The 16206-nt window shown below is 40.3% G+C and overlaps 1 protein-coding gene and 1 long non-coding RNA gene across 2 annotated transcripts; one reads left to right on the forward strand and one right to left on the reverse strand.

Annotated features, from left to right (window-relative positions):
• Positions 1-1003: 1003 nt before the first annotated feature.
• Positions 1004-15615, reverse strand: FAM151B (family with sequence similarity 151 member B). Its single transcript, XM_083703315.1, is given in 9 exon segments — positions 1004-3831; positions 5768-5822; positions 5824-5882; positions 7829-7911; positions 8689-8824; positions 9510-9721; positions 10838-11000; positions 13526-13651; positions 15028-15615. Coding segments are annotated over 9 exon segments (1152 nt in total). The 5' UTR covers positions 15227-15615; the 3' UTR covers positions 1004-3712.
• Positions 3829-7370, forward strand: LOC310827370. Its single transcript, XR_014556298.1, has 3 exons — positions 3829-4310; positions 4571-6820; positions 7230-7370. It is a non-coding gene; the product is annotated as an uncharacterized lncRNA (long non-coding RNA).
• Positions 15616-16206: the final 591 nt, after the last annotated feature.

The raw sequence follows: 16206 nt of genomic DNA on the forward strand, positions 1-16206 counted from the left end.
TTATTGTTACAATTCAAGTGTGGTAAAGGCATAATGATCTCACTTTTCTCCCCTTTGAATGCAGTTACACAGCCCACCTGTCCCCAGTTTTGGTTTACGTAGCTTCTGGTGCCTCTAAATGGGGATGTGCATTAAAACACAAATCCAATTCAACATACCTGAAAGAGTGTCTCCACCCCCATCATTCAGCCTGGACACTGAGGTCCAGTTCTGAGGGCCTTCTGGTGGTTCCCTCACTGAAGTAAAGTTACAGGGAAGCAGACAGAGGGTCTTCTTGGTAGTCGCACCTGCCCTGTGAGCACCCTCCCATCAGATGTCAAATAAATAATTACATGGCTTTCTGAAGACAGCCCTGTATCGGGAAGTTTTTAATGTTTGATGTCTCACTGTGTTTTTTATGTTATGTTGGGAGCTGCCCAGCCAGAAGGGTGGGGTATAAGTAATAAAGTATTATTATTATTATTTATTAATTATTATTATTAATTATATTCCTCATGCAGCATAGACCTTGCTAAATTGGGGCAGGTGTTTTTTTTATCTTTGCTCCAGATCTTTCACATCCTACAGACATTTGCTATGAAAAGCAGCTCTGTTGTTTACTTGCGTTTTATTGGAGTGGTAAAGAGTGCTGATATTGTAAATGTCAGCATTAGTGTTTTGTACTGGAACAGTTCCTGTGAAACATTTATCAGATTTCTGTGTTCGCTGATAACTGGCACTATGTTGTTACTTAAAAATGTTTTGTGTCTTTAATCTTTCAGTAATTTCTGATCTAATCAGAAAGTAAATGTTATTGACTGAAAGCCCTGAATAATTAACAATATTCTGTTCAGGGTGGCTAGTAGTGCTTTGGCTTACTCGCTTATACAAAGACAGTAGATCCATAGTAAAGAAGACAGCTATTCTATACTAATTAATATGCAGCTATAAAATGTTTCTGTTATAAACAGATTCTTCTCAGTATCCAGGTTCTCACTTATAGCCTCTTCACCTGTTATTTCCACCAACTCCAAGGCTGTCTCCAAAACAGTGCTTTACCCAGCATCCCATGCTATCTCATGTTCTTGTGTTCCAACCTCACCACCATTCTGTTTTCTTACCTTCTTGCAGATGAGGAGTTATTGTGGGAATTAATATTCAAAAAAGGTTCAGGTATATATTTCCCCCCATGTCTGCCATCTCAAAAAGAACAGGGTGATTGAGGAGGGAAGCCATGAATGAACCTCCATCCCTGTTCTCCATAGAACCCATAGCAGAAAACAACAGCACTATTGAACAAAATGGGGGAGGTTGTAAGGTTAGTGGTGCTTCTTATCCCAGGCAAATCTGCTTCCTTTGCTTCCTAATAAAGTAGAGTAAAGCATTCCAGATAGTAGTGCTGAATGAATTATAAATGAGCATTTATAATTATGACTCATTTCTCTAATGAGTTTAATAGCTTTTTTATTATTGGAAAAGATCTGATATTGCAACGCATTGTGATATTTATAATATTTTGAGCAGTGTTCTGTGTTTTTTTTCCTATTGTACCCCTGAATGATTGGCAATGGCCTTTGGCTTAGCAATAATGGGGAGCTGAACCATCAAATATCAACTGGTACCAAAATGGAAGACAGTAAAAATTGTATTTGAGGCAAATTTTAAAGCAAAGAAGCTATCAGACATAGGGCTGCAAATTCTAATTTGAGCCTTTATTGCACTAATTAAGACAGTTTTAATTGTTTTAAAATGTGTGGGGGTTTTTAAAATTATTTGTAAATGTATTGCTTTGCTACTTTGCTGCCCTGTGTTCATTTGGAAGGAAGGGTGTGTCAGAAATTTAATTTAAATAATAACAACCAATTAAACAATATAGGTTCAGCCTAGATAAAAGCTGTAGCAGTGTGTGTGATGGGGGGAGCTGTCCTCCTGACACCATCATTAGTGCTGCTAAATGGAACTAGGGCTGAGCTGGGATGGTGTGGGTGTAACAGTGGAAGCACTGGATTGCCTCTGACAACCCTTTCACTGCATCCATATGACCCAAAACATAGCAAGAATTGAGTGTAGCTAAGATGTCTAGTTACTGTGTGTACTTTTTTAAACACTGCATTCCATGTTCCTACTTTGAAAACAAGGCTATAACAGATATCACGGCTCAAGAATGCCCCTTATTTTTTTTAAAAAAGATGAATTGTGTATATTAAAATAATTGTTGACTCCTGACAAATTATGAAACGACAAAGGCAAATCATAAGCTTCAACGGGTATTTTTTGGAAACTACTGATATTGGAAAATGACACCCACAGCCATTAATTTCAGTTAGGCTGACTGTTCTTCCATGGTGTATTCATATTTGTTCACTGACATATGTCCCATTATGCAGCCACAGATGTGAGTCAATCTGTCTTGACTTCCAGCTGTGGGTGTCATGGGCTGAGGCAGTCCTATGACTGCTGATGACACACTTGTATAGTTCAGCTGTTTACATGCTGGGATTGAGAAGCTACTCACAGCACAAAAACATACAAATAATGCCAGACCTCATAGATACCTGCACTTGCCACCAACATTTATAAGAACGCCCTAGTGCATGGCACCCACAGTTGAAAATAAGGAAGTAATAGATAAAAGCGGTAGCTACAATGAGCAGATAGACTAAGAATGGTACCAGGAAGCTAGTGAAACTTCTGGCATTGAGCAAGAATTTTCCCTAAGGGGTGTACCACCAAACCCGGTGCCCAACCCAAATAAAAGCATTTGGTCTGGCAGGAAAACTCAGTAGTGGCTCATAACCCCTCTTAAAAGTTAGCAACTTAAATAATTTTTACATTCAGCTGGTAAGTTCCATATTAAGTCTCAGAAAGATGAGTATAGACTTGAGATTGTTTCTGTTGCATCTACTTGGTTTTGGAGTATGCAGCCCAAGCTTTCAAAGAAACATGATTTTGAGAAAATATTGACCAGGCGCCCTAAGTCGCCTTGCAAACACAAAACAGTACCCTCCTTGAAATGAAAATCATTGTTATAATCTATATTTTTCATAATCAAGGTAGAAACATATGCACTGGAAATTATTTTTGTTTGGGAAGTTATTTTATATCTGAAGCAGTCTTAAATGCTCCACTTTAGTTTGTTTTCTCTCTCACTAATAGAATAGATCATGCTGATCTAATCATGATAAGTAAATGTTTTCATGTCATACCAGTTGCCTCATTTGAGTGCTGTTAACCTGCAAGTTCTCCAGATGCACAGTATGTGTAGATACGACAATCTTACCCCTGGCGTCCACATGTTGAGTGGATTGTGGCAAAGGAGACTACCTGATTGGGGTTTTATTTGACCAAGGACCAGACATGTGTACAGCTGCAGCACATGGGCTCCTTTTAAAATGGTCTGCTGAATGTGTGGACAACAGGGGGCAACTTTACCTTTCCCCTTCATGCACGTATCATAGAGTGCTTGAAGTAAACATCTCTTTGGTCCCGGTCCCCCCCATTTTGTACAAAATTTATATACCTGTATCTGATAAATTTTGTAAAATAACTTCCTTACAAAGACTGAAATGTAGTACCAGTAGCTTTCAGGAAACTTTCTCATGCTTTTATTTATATGTAATTTATTTTTATAAATTCAAAATTGTATATCCTTTTGAATTGTTTGATGTTTTGTGATAAACCTGTAATTCCACATGTAAATCATGTATTTGATATGAATTCATACGTGGGTTCTCTACTGCCTAACCGCCCCCTCCCAACATTTATGTAGAAGTATGTGCATTTTCAAATGGATAGGCATATGTTTAAGAGAAAAGAGCTTACCTTGACTCATTCCAGTCTGCTCCCTGAACACTGTAAACAGATGCAAATGTGGGCAGTTCAATGTCATCCAAGGGTTTGACATTTCAGGTTATAAGAAAAAGGATTAAGGGAATAATGAGTTTTCCAGTATCAAAACCACTGTCATAAAAAGAGATGGGAGAATTGTTCTCTTTGAAAGAAAAATTCACCTTGCAGAGAAGCAAATGTAGGTTGGAAATTGCCACAGAATTTATCAAATGCATTTCAAAATGAAACAGTATGAGTTTCCTTTTCAGTTGTGATTCTAAGCTTCAAAACCCATCCAGAATTTTAAGATGTAATGGGGAATTAGTTTGGCATATTCCTTAATGCTCACACTGTGGATTTCCTTGCATTGTATACAGGCAAGCTGAGCAATGTATGGAAACAATGCAACTATTGAGACATACAGAGATTCAGCACTAGATCTTTTGGAATGGTTTTCCTTGATGACCTGAGCATAATGCTAATCTGGTCTGGCAAGATTTACCGTATTTTTCGCTCTATAAGACGCACCAGACCACAAGACGCACCTAGTTTTTGGAGGAGGAAAACAAGAAAAAAAATATTCTGAATCTCACAAGCCAGAACAGGAAGAGGGATCACTGCGCCGTGAAAGCAACAATCCCTCTTGCTGTTCTGGCTTCTGGGATAGCTGCGCAGCCTGCATTCGCTCCATAAGACGCACACACATTTCCCCTTACTTTTTAGGAGGGAAAAAGTGAGTCTTATAGAGCAAAAAATACGGTAGTTCTATACATGTTACAGCTATCATCTTCTATAGATCTATCATCTATCTGATTTTATCCTCATAGAATCATAGAGTTGACGTCATACCAGTTTAAGCAAAATGTAATGACTTATCACAGAAGCTGATGTATTAGCAATCCTGCCAATATGGAATCCAAAATGCACTGAATTAATTCATAGGTTGAAAACAAAGCAACAGTGGTGTTTCTTCCACTGCAAAGCTATTTCCCACTACAGTGGTACCTCAGTTTAACAACAGCCCTGCTTATGAACTTTTCAGTTTACAAACTCTGCAAAACTGGAAGTAGTGTCCCGGTTTGCGAACTTTACCTCTGTTTATGAACGGAAGCTGAACGGTGGAAGGGCATTGGCAGTGGGAGGCCTCATAAAGGAAAGTGTGCCTCGATTTAAGAACAGTTTCAGTTTAAGAACGGACTTCCGGAACCGATTAAGTTCGTAAACCGAGGTACCACTGTACAATCATTTATTTGTGCAGTCTGACAATTTCTCTAAGCTTTTGTTACTCTTCCTCTATGCACTAGGTTGTAACTTGTAACTTTTTATGAGATGATATATTCTACAGACATGAGTTACATTTTAGCTTTCTATTTACAGTGGACTGTGACAAAAACAAATTCCTGTTTTCCACCTACCAAAGAGCTGGTGTGCTTTGCCTACTTAATATTTTAAAAATAACTTCCCAAGTTTGGTGGGACCATTGTATGTTCATTCTTCTCAGAAGCCTTTGGGCCAACCTAAAACCTGCATTTCACCTAGCAGAGCCTAATCATAATATCTGCTGCTACCTCCGACCACCACAGCTGTCCAATGGGGCCTGGGCCAAACCAGTGTGCGCCCCATCCCATTGCCTTAACCTCCCCACTATCTCTGCCCACTTCCTCTATGTGGTGGCGCTCCTCCTATCACCACCACCCTGGCTTTCCCCCATTATGCTGCTGCTTTAGTGGTGACAGCTTCTCTCCTTTCTCTCCTCAATGGTTCATTTCTTTCTTTTTTTCTTTTTGTGCACCTGCACCCTCCCTGCCATGCTCCAGGAAAGGATGTGGAGAGCTTTCTGGGGTGGGAATTAGAAGGGCCAGCCAGGAACTGGGCTGCTGACCATCGTTGCAGGTGTAGGGTGTGGGGGGACGGGAATGCAGGGCACGAGGTGGTTGCCCCTAAGGAAAAACCCCAGCACCGTTCCTTGGGCACAGTTTTGCCTGCATTCTGTCTTGAGTCTGTGACAGGACGCAGATTCCATGGCTCCACCACCAGCCAATTTCTCTCAGCCATCTCCATTTGTTTATAACAACCTGAAAAAGAGGTCAGGATAATTTAAAAGCTTGCACACTGTTTGGTGACATTTTGGTTAGCCTAAAAAAAGGTATTGCCCTAACAAGAATTTTGAAAGGTTATTCTTTACTTAAAGATCCTTAAATGTTCATGAATTAGAATCTCCTTCTGATAAAGTGAACTCTTATCCTCCAAAGCTTATGCCATGATTAGTTTACTAGTCTATGAAGTGCCATAGAACTCAGCTTGTAAAAGTCTTGTGTTGGGAAGCTTTCTTGCATTTGTCAGCTTATCAAAGAAACAACCAAACTTTCTAAATCTAACTCCCACAAGTTATTTGTATAATTTTGCTTTAAATGTTAATAAAGTTATTACAGAAATAAGTAGCTGTCTTTTAACAATGTAGGAGAAACTGTATCGAAGACATGCTGGTAATTTCAAAAACAGTTTTATTGAGTCTGAGGAAAGAGATTTCTGCAACATCAAATCATTTTAGAACGATTACAGTTTCATTTATGTATTTTCTAGTGCACACAAATGCTGGTAATATAAAGCAAATAACATGCACCCATAAGGATAACATTATTCAGTTTCCAAGCACAACAGCCCAGCTTTGTATGGGAGCTCTATGAGATAACATAAAGTAGGTTTATGGAAAGTACAGAAATAAATCTACTCAAACTGTAACCAAAGGCTCTGTGATTACAAATAGGTGGATAATGAAGAAAACACAATAAGCTTAACATCCAGGTAAGGGGGAAAAAATGACATTTTAAGTGGGTGGATGTGAATTTGCCTTCTATAAAAGTTTAAAAAGCATGGGACCTGAGCACTGAAGACTAAAAGGGAATACATGTTCGAGAATTATGTACTGAAGTGGCAGTTGCTTTCAATGAAACATTAATCTGAAGCAGAATCAAACTAAAACCAGATGATGTTGCTGCTAGTTGGAGTTGAGGCTAAGTGTTGTTGTTGTTGTTTAGTCGTGTCCGACTCTTCGTGACCCCATGGACCAGAGAACGCCAGGCACCTCTGTCCTCCACTGCCTCCCGCAGTTTGCTCAAACTCATGCTGGTAACCTCGAAAACACTATCCAACCATCTCGTCCTCTGCCGTCCCCTTCTCCTTGTGCCCTCCATCTTTCCCAACATCAGGGTCTTCTCCAGGGAGTCTTCTCTTCTCATGAGGTGGCCAAAGTACTGGAGCCTCAGCTTCACAATCTGTCCTTCCAGTGAGCACTCAGGGTTGATTTCCTTCAGTATGGAGAGGTTTGATCTTCTTGCAGTCCATGGGACTCTCAAGAGTCTCCTCCAGCACCATAATTCAAAAGCATCAATTCTTCGGCGATCAGCCTTCTTTATGGTGAGGCTAAGTACTGCTGTTTTATAATGGATGTATGATTTTATTTTGTTTTTAGATTATAGTACTCTTTATACTGTAGGTTGTGTTTGCTCCAGTGGAAGAGCTGGGTACAAAAACTATGAAATAAATAATAGAATGAATAAAAATACTTGTTCAAGTATATTACACTTTGTGTGCCCATGGGATAGTGGCACTATGGTATCCAGAACAGGAACTTTTTTGCATAGATTAGGACAGAGATGGGGAGCTTTTGGTCCTCCAAATATTTTGTTTGATTCCCAATTCCCATCAGCGCAGCAAGCATGACCAGTGGTCAGGGAATATGGGAGTTAGAGTACAACTACTTCTGGAAAGCCATGGTAAAAGTTCTATTTAATGTCCAGGTCTAACTCTCTCAACTCCCATACCATCCCAAGAATTCCCAACCCCCAGAAGCAGATTGGGTGAGCAAGGAGTACGGCAAAGAGAAGCGGAATATGGGAAAGCCCCGTTCCATAAACATGAACTCCGATCACAGTCTGTTCTCTTTATGCCGCAATTTGCATTCCTATGGCCTTTCTAAACTCAGACTTTTGTGGTTCTAAGATATCATAAAAAACTCTACTTTTATCAAAGCTCTCTCTGATGAAGAGCAGATCTTCTACGGAATAGTCATCATGTTTTCCTGTCCAAATTGTCAGAGTGTATCTGGAATGAAAGTCACCAAAACTTTGGTTTAATTTTATAGAAGTCTACATAAAACTTAAGCAAATAACATTAATATTAAAATTTAAGATAGGCAGAATCCATTATTAAAATGATAGAAGTGCCTCTGCTAATATTTTCTCAACATCATTGCACAGCTCCTTCTTCTAGCACACCAGCATCATGGCTGACTTGCATTAAGTCCAAGTTCCTTTTTATGTCCAAACTGGGGAATTCCAACAATGTCAGAAAAAAATACCAGGTATTTTTTGCATATATTGAAGTTGCCTTATACAATCATTCTATTCTGTCAACAGTTTTTAAGCATATGTGCACAAGCTCATTGTTTTTTGTTCAAGTATGTCCATCATTAATAATACCAACACAAGAAGCTGCCTTATGCCAAGTCTGCCCCTTCGCCCATCTAGCCTACTGTCTACACTCACTCTCCAGGGTTTCAGATGGGGGCAATTTTCATCCTTACCTTGAGAAACCAGGGACTGAACCCAAGAACTTCTGCATGCAAAGCAAATTGTTCTACAATTGAGCCACGACCCTTCTCTTTAATACTTAAATGTTGAACTATATACCTGACACACTGATTTAAAAAATGAATGGGTAGTTAACTAGCATTAATGCTAAGCTATTGGTGTACAGAAGCTTTCCATTCAGTTCTATGAGGGAGAAATGCTCAATGGACAATGAACATACTGTTACATGCCACCCCAAGCTCCCAGTTGGTCTCCAATCTCCAAATCACCCCATTGATGTTAACTATACCTGTTTGACTGCTGTAATAACCACAGTAGTTCAGGTATTGACTGACGGACCAAAGCAGCTCGAACAGGAAATGTTATTGGCTGAGTAAGATCTCTACATATCTTGGCCATCTCTTGCACCATTGCTAAACTATAGCCTAAAAAATAATAATAACAAAACACATAATTCTTTCAATAACTTATTTTGCCATCTCAGCAGCATGCATGGGTTTTTTAAAGTTACAACCACAAAATATTAATGATCAGAAATAATTTTTCAGGAACCAGGCACCAGGGGGAGAGACAATGAGCACCAAGCTGTGAAATGGGCTCAGAAATCTTAAATCCAGACTCAAATTCCTGTTGACTTCAGAGCATACAAACCTAGAACAACATTTATTTTCAAATAGCTGGGAAAACAGGTTTCATAATGTGTTGTGTGTACAGGCGCATGGAAGATAACAGTCCTGGATTTTAACATGACCCAGGCACACTTCATATGTTACAGTAATTCACAGTAAGTTACTTCCACCTAATTTAAGCGGGCAGCTCTGCATGCTTATTCTTTTGTACACACAGAGCAGCTTTCCTAATTTTATTTAATGGCGGGGGGAAGCATCACAGCACCAGAGGTCCCAAACCTGAAAGGAGCAGATAGACAACTAAGATGACCAAGTACAAGGAAACACAAAATGAAATATAAAATATAAACTATGTCAATGATAACAGCTTGACATAATTTCCTAGAATGCATACTGTTAGGTAAATTAACTGCATGATTTTGTATCTTGCATAGTATTAGGTGGATGAATTCTTGCGAAGCATTCCAATATTTATTCTTACCTTTATTGCATTTTAGATTAATCCACCCAGTTGTCCATCCTAATGACAAAGTTACATCTGGAAAAAATGTTATCACAGTGTCTAGAAACCCCTTTGCATCTACTACACAATTACTTCCATTTGGTCCGGGAAGAATGTCTGCATTAATCCAAACCGGTTGCCTGAGTTTTATGTCTCCAAGAAGCTTCATTGATGGATTAACAGCTGCTAGGCTGTAAAGACAGAACAACAAGTAATCTGAATACATCTTAGTAAAGGTAAAGGAACTCCTGACAGTTAAGTCCAGTTATGAGCGACTCTGGGGTTGCAGAGGGTTGCATCTCGCTTTACAGGCCGAGGGAGCTGGCGTTTGTCCGCTCCGCAGACAGTTTTTCTGGGTCATGTGGTCAGCATGACTAAGCCACTTCTGGCGCCATGGAACACTGACACCAGAGCAGCGCAAGGAAACACCCTTTACCTTCCCGCCAGAGTGGTACCTATTAATCTACTTGCACTTTTGGTGTGCTTTCAAACTGCTAGGTTGGCAGGAGCTGGGACCGAGCAATGGGAGCTCACCCTGTTATGGGGATTCGAACCGCCAACCTTTTGATCAGCAAGCCTAAGGCTCAGTGGTTTAGACCACAGCGTTACTCGCTTATCTGTAACACTAGGATTGATTCATATAATGCTCTTTATTGTCAGCTTCTAAAGATTCTTACACCATGAAATTCCAGCTCAGCAAATTAACCATGATAACACAGACTGTAAAGTGATTAATACTTTTGTACCAAATACATGTTAAATTAAGCATCATTAAATATAGTGTGATGCTTTATGGTTCGAGCTCTATTCTAATATCTATAACAGCTGCATTGTAACATCATATATTCTAGCTGCATGTGACCATTTCTTAATGTCTCGCTGGTCTTGCTTTTATCTGTTATTATAGTTTTTGTAAGCTGCCTTGTTGTACTGTATTGAATAAGAAGGATAAGGTATAAATTATATTAAGAGAAAATGCAATGGACTAAACCTGAGGCTGCAGATCACATGAAAATGGGAAAGGTGGGAACTGAGGAATTTTGCAGGGGGAAATGTTTAACCTAAGCAAAATGCTTTATTTTATTGTATCCTAAAATGCTTTAAAACTTAAGAGATATTGCTGTTGGCTATATCTAATGTTATAATTACTGTTAATTACTGTAGAATTGTACTTGTGCAGTTCTACGCAAGTTTACTGGGAAGACAGTCTCACTAAGCTCAATGGAACTTACTTCTTAGTAAGCATGTGTGCATTTAGGACTGCACCCTTAATCTTACAAACATGTATCTATATATATTCCAAATACCTTTTAAAATCAAGCTTGATGCCCTTGCTAGTGTTTTTAATTTCATTCAGCCATTCCTTTAATGTGTTATCACTACTGGTTTCAGGTGGATGAGCCATGATGGGCTCACCACTTCCCTCTTCTTCACAAAGAAGAACATCAGCCTCTATCATGTGAGCTGGACCTGTTTGTTTAAAAAAACATGAACAGAAACAGTAAAACAAGCAGTGTTGTGACATTTAAATTTGTCATGGATAAATTGTATTGCTATCTAACATTTATGTATCAAGAGTCAGTTTAATCCACTTGAAGGAGATCACTAGACACAGACAGTGGAAACATAGATTCATATCTCTGTTCACATAGCTCATCTGGGAGGCTTGGGAAAACCAGGACTATTGCATTCACTTAGATAGACTTGTCAGTGTTATTTTAAATATATTCATAAATACAAATATTTCACACTATAGAGTACGGTTGTTTGCTGGAATAGAAGTATCTAGCTTAAAACATTAAGCTTAAGAATCTTTGCTTTAAAAAACAGTTGACAAGTTAATTTGTGAGTGGGCAGTAAATTGAAAAGCACACTAATTGCATTCTTCGCCTTATTTTGTACTCCACAGAAGCTACTTAATTAATTTCTCATGTTTGTGCTTTTTAAGGCAAACAATTTAGGCTCCAGTCCTAACCATATCTACTCCAAAGCAAGTCCCATTGGATTAAATGGGTCCTATTCCCAGGTCAATGGGATTAGGGTTATAGACTTACAGTGCAATTCCAACCCAGGATCTGCCAAAATGAACAAATGTTGATCTGGCAAATCTTGAATGCAGCTGGGGCTGTGCTGGAGCAAGTCCCTCAACCTTGCTCAACTGGGACTCAGCCAGAACTTAAACTGGTGTAATTTAAAATGGTATGTCCCCACAAAAAGGGAATTCTGGAGTAGGGCAGGACAAGGAGAGACTTGCACCTGAAGGTATTGAGGGGATGCTCATCAAATATGCAGATGACCAGTGGCGTAGCATGGGTTGTCAGCACCCAGGGCAAGGCAAGTAATTTGCGCCCCCTAACCCATGAATTTGCGCCCCCTAACCCTAACCCCCAGATGTTGCGCCCGGTGCGGCCGGCCCCCCCTGCACCCCCCACGCTACGCCACTGCAGATGACACCAAAATGGGAGGGGTAACTAATGTTGCAGGACAGAATCAGGATTCAATATGACGTCAACAGATTGGCCCAAACTAAGGGACAAATACAAGGTTCTACACTTCAGCAGGAAGAACCAGCTACACAAATATAAGATGGGGGGCACCTGGTTTGCATGTGAAAATGATCTAGGGGTCTTAGTAGGCCCCAAGTTTAACATGAGTCCACAGTGTGATGTAGCAGCAAAAAAAAGCTATTGCTATTATTGGCTACATCAGCAGAGTTACAGTGTCCTGATCAATGGAAGTAACAGTCCTGCTCTATTCTGCCTTGGTCACACACCTGGAGTACTGTGTCCAGTTATTGGAGCCACAATTTAAGGAGGATACTGACAAGCTGGAACATGTGCAGTGGAGGGCAACCAAGATGTTGAAGTGCCTGGAAACCAAGCATAATGAAAAATGGTTGAGGGCATTTGGTATGTTTAGCCTGGTAAAGAGGGACTTAGAGAAGATATGATAGCCATCTTCAAATATCTAATATCCCTGGTTTCTTTCTTACCTTAACTGATTTCCAGTGTGTGTGCTGCTGCATGCTTATCCCAGAGAGCAAAAGCCATCAACTTAAGTGCTGCTTACTTCTGAGTAAAGTGTGCAACCTCCAAGTTAGTGCCTTTCTGCACTAAAAGGGAAGTGAGTCATTCTCAGAAGTTCCTGCCTCTGGCGTGCCAGATTTAGGCTGCAGTCCTGTGTACCCAGTTTCTTCAGAGTAAGCCCCATTGAACTTGGTGATATGTACTCATGAGTAGACATTTATAGAATTTGCTGTTAAGCCCCCAGTTTAAGTCTTTTGTGATTATTTAAATACATCATGCTTTTTTTGTGGAGATGGGGGCACCAATATATCTCCTTGCCAAGGGCGCAAAGGGAACCTAGGTACGCCTCTACCTGTAGCCGAGCAGGTAGGATACCTGTGACCCCTCTAAATGTTGCTGGACTTCAGCTACCATCAGCCCCAGTTACCATGGCCAATGGGATGACAAGAGGTATACTCTAGCAACATCTTGAAGGACATTGGTTTTCCACCACTGTTGTCACATACCTAGACTGGGGGTTCAAATATTTTACCACCATCACTCCATGCAATCTCTTCTCCACTGTTTAGGATGGGCTCGTGCCATAAGGTTCTCTGCCTTTCCCATCTTGGAAATTTGCTTAAAGGGTGTTATATAATAAATAATTGCAGCCACAATGGAATGCCTTCAGAAAATGTTGCATAAAGCTTATGATGCACTCATATTTTTCACATATTGTCTCAAAACATAAGGGCTAGAAATGCATTTCTTAAGTGGCATGGCTGCCAGGCAACTGAGTAGCTCTCTGATTTGATGATCACAAAAGAAACAAACTATTATTCTAACAAACCACATGCAACGCTCTGGTAATTGAACTCTGGCCTCAGAAGTGCTTCCATGATACATTGTGAAACTAAAATAATCCACTTTTATCATATTCTCAGTTAACAGTTGGTCTGTTTTCAAATATATTGTCCAGCAAATACTTACTCTGTATCGCCTCTGTCATTTGTAACTTATTATTTGCTCTATGGTACCAGATGATTTCAGCTCCATCTCTTGTTTTAATTTGTTTGGCATTCAGGAAATAATCCAATATATTTTCACTCCAACACCCTATGTTGAGAACATTGGAGGAATAAATGTCAATGTTAGACAGCTTACAAAAGCTTATTAAGCCGTGCGTGTGTGGGAATAGAGACAACTAATGTGAAACAGAAATAATATCTAGCATTAAAGTAGGAATAAAATAAGCTATTATTGACAATAAAGGAAAGATTTGAACATAAAGGCTAATCAGTCAGTCCTTCATTTCATTTGTATGTCACCTTTCCAAACTTAAAACCACACTCAAGGCTGCTTACAACATACAAAAAACCCACATAATTACAAACAACAGTAGTTGTAAACAATTAAAAAAATAATATCAATAGCAGCAACTATCCCACACCTCAACGAAAGCCCCTAAACACTGCCAGCCCAAGAATTCAGCAGCTTTTGTAGTCAATCAGGGCCTCACCCTCCCAGACCAGGTGGGAAAAGGCCTGCAAGGCAGGGAGCAGGGTCTTCTAGGAATCATAGTAAAGTGGAACTTTTGAAGGGGAAGGTCTACAGCTCAGTGGCACAGCATCTGCTTTGCATGCAGAAGGTCCCAGGTGTAATCCTTGGCATCTCCAGGTAGAGCTGGGAGAGTGCCATGCCTAAAGTATTAGAGAGTTGCTGCCAGTCAGTGTAGATGATACTGAGATTTCCCCATGTGTGGAAATTAACAACAAGAAATTATTATTTGTACACCACCCATCTTACTGAGTTGCCCCAGCCACTCTGGGCGGCTTTCAACCTACGGTATATAAAAACATAATAAAACATCAAACATTAATAATATTAATATTTATTTATTATTTATACCCTGTCCAGCTGGGGTATAAAAACTTCCCTATACATGGTTGCCTTCAGATGTCTTCTAAAAGTTGTATAGTTATTTACTCCTTGAAATCTGATGGGAGAGCATTCCATAGGGTGGGCACCACTACCTAGAAGGCCCAATGTAGCACTATGTGAGGTATATGTGCATGGAACAAGAGATCCACCAACCATCCAGATCAGAAGTTGTAAGAGATTAATCCAATCCAGTAAGTGGCAGGTTTTGCTTTTGTCGACAGAGGCATGGGTTTGTCAACAAATGGAAGAACAAAGGCAAATTGCTCTTCAGTTTTATATCATAAAAAAGCTGTGGAAGCATTAGCAACATAGCCCTCAAAACAAATCAATAACCTTAAGAGGTGGTAATGTGTTTAATTTCTGAAGACACTCCATTTCTTTCTCTGTCTGTGTTTCAATTAAACTATCTGACACAGGGTCTTGTATGTAACATTGCAGCAATTGCTTCTCTGATTAGAAAAACAGCATCCTCTTGATTTATTCCTCTCTAATAATCAAAATAGCTTTTTTCAGTCTTCCAGTCAAGTCTCCACAACAGATGTTACACTTACCCACACAAGCTGACCACAGAGGTGAGCAGTGATTTATGTATAGAGAACAAAAGGTTAATATTTGCGCTGGCACACCTGCCCTGCTCCTCATTCTAGCAGGTGCACCCAAGAAGCAACCAACCAAGCATGTGCATGCAAAAAAGGAGAAAGAGAAATCACAATGCATGGTGGCTGGAAGGAAATCTTCACTCAAAAACATGTGGAAGTTTCTATTTCAGCCTTTCCCAATCCGTTGCCCTCCAAATATTATTGGACTACAACCCTCAACATCACTTTGGGGAATTGCCATAGCTCAGTGGCAAGTTCCAGGTTCAATCCTGGGAATGTCCTGTCTGAAACCCTGAAGCACCAGTCAGTATAGACAGTATAGATCAGGTGTCTGACCTTGCCTTTACTGTATTTATATCCCACCTTTCCTCCAAGGAGTTCAAGGCAACATACATACTTCTCCTCCCCATTTTATCTACACATGCCTGTGAGTTTAAGTGAGGCTCAGAGAGAGTGGCCCCAAGGTCGCCCAGTGAACTTCAATGGCCGAGTCAGAATTTGAACCCTGGTCTCCTGAACCAGCGCTCTAACCACTATACCACACTGTTCCCCTATTTTACCACTGGCCACGTTTGCTGGACCTAATGGAAATCGGCGTCCAGAATACCTGCAGGTTAACAAGCAGGAGGAAAGACTGCCCTAGTTTAACCCTGGTAGCGCTTTTTTTCATGTTTCAAAATGGACACCACCAGCCGTTGCTTCCCTTCTCTCTCTTTGGCTTCATGTTGTTTCTCTTTTTGTAACGGATACGAATGCTTGACCTCACTTTGTACATCACGGGTGTGCGGAGGTCAGAGCTTTGGGAATCTCCTTTGGCTATTTTTCTACCGGAAACCCCCCTCAAAATCCGAAATATTTGCACTTCCCACCGAGGAACGTGAGTTTTTTCTCCATACAGAAAAAAACCGGTTTCTACAACGCCTCCTCCCCCCGCTCGGCCGCACTTAAAAAAAAAAAAATCAGCAGTGAAATGGAAGGGTGATTTTTGTTGTTAATGTATTAAATAATTGGGAGCCAGACGACGGTCTACCGGCGCTCAACCGGGCGGCACCAAGCCGACTATGAGGAGGGAAGAAGGGCTGCTGGAGCCTCTCTCTCCCCCCTCAGCTCCAGCGAGCGCGCAAGACTCTC

The sequence above is a fragment of the Podarcis gaigeae genome (assembly GCF_964106915.1).
Source record: "Podarcis gaigeae genome assembly, chromosome: 11".
In the NCBI taxonomy this organism is placed as follows: domain Eukaryota; kingdom Metazoa; phylum Chordata; class Lepidosauria; order Squamata; family Lacertidae; genus Podarcis; species Podarcis gaigeae.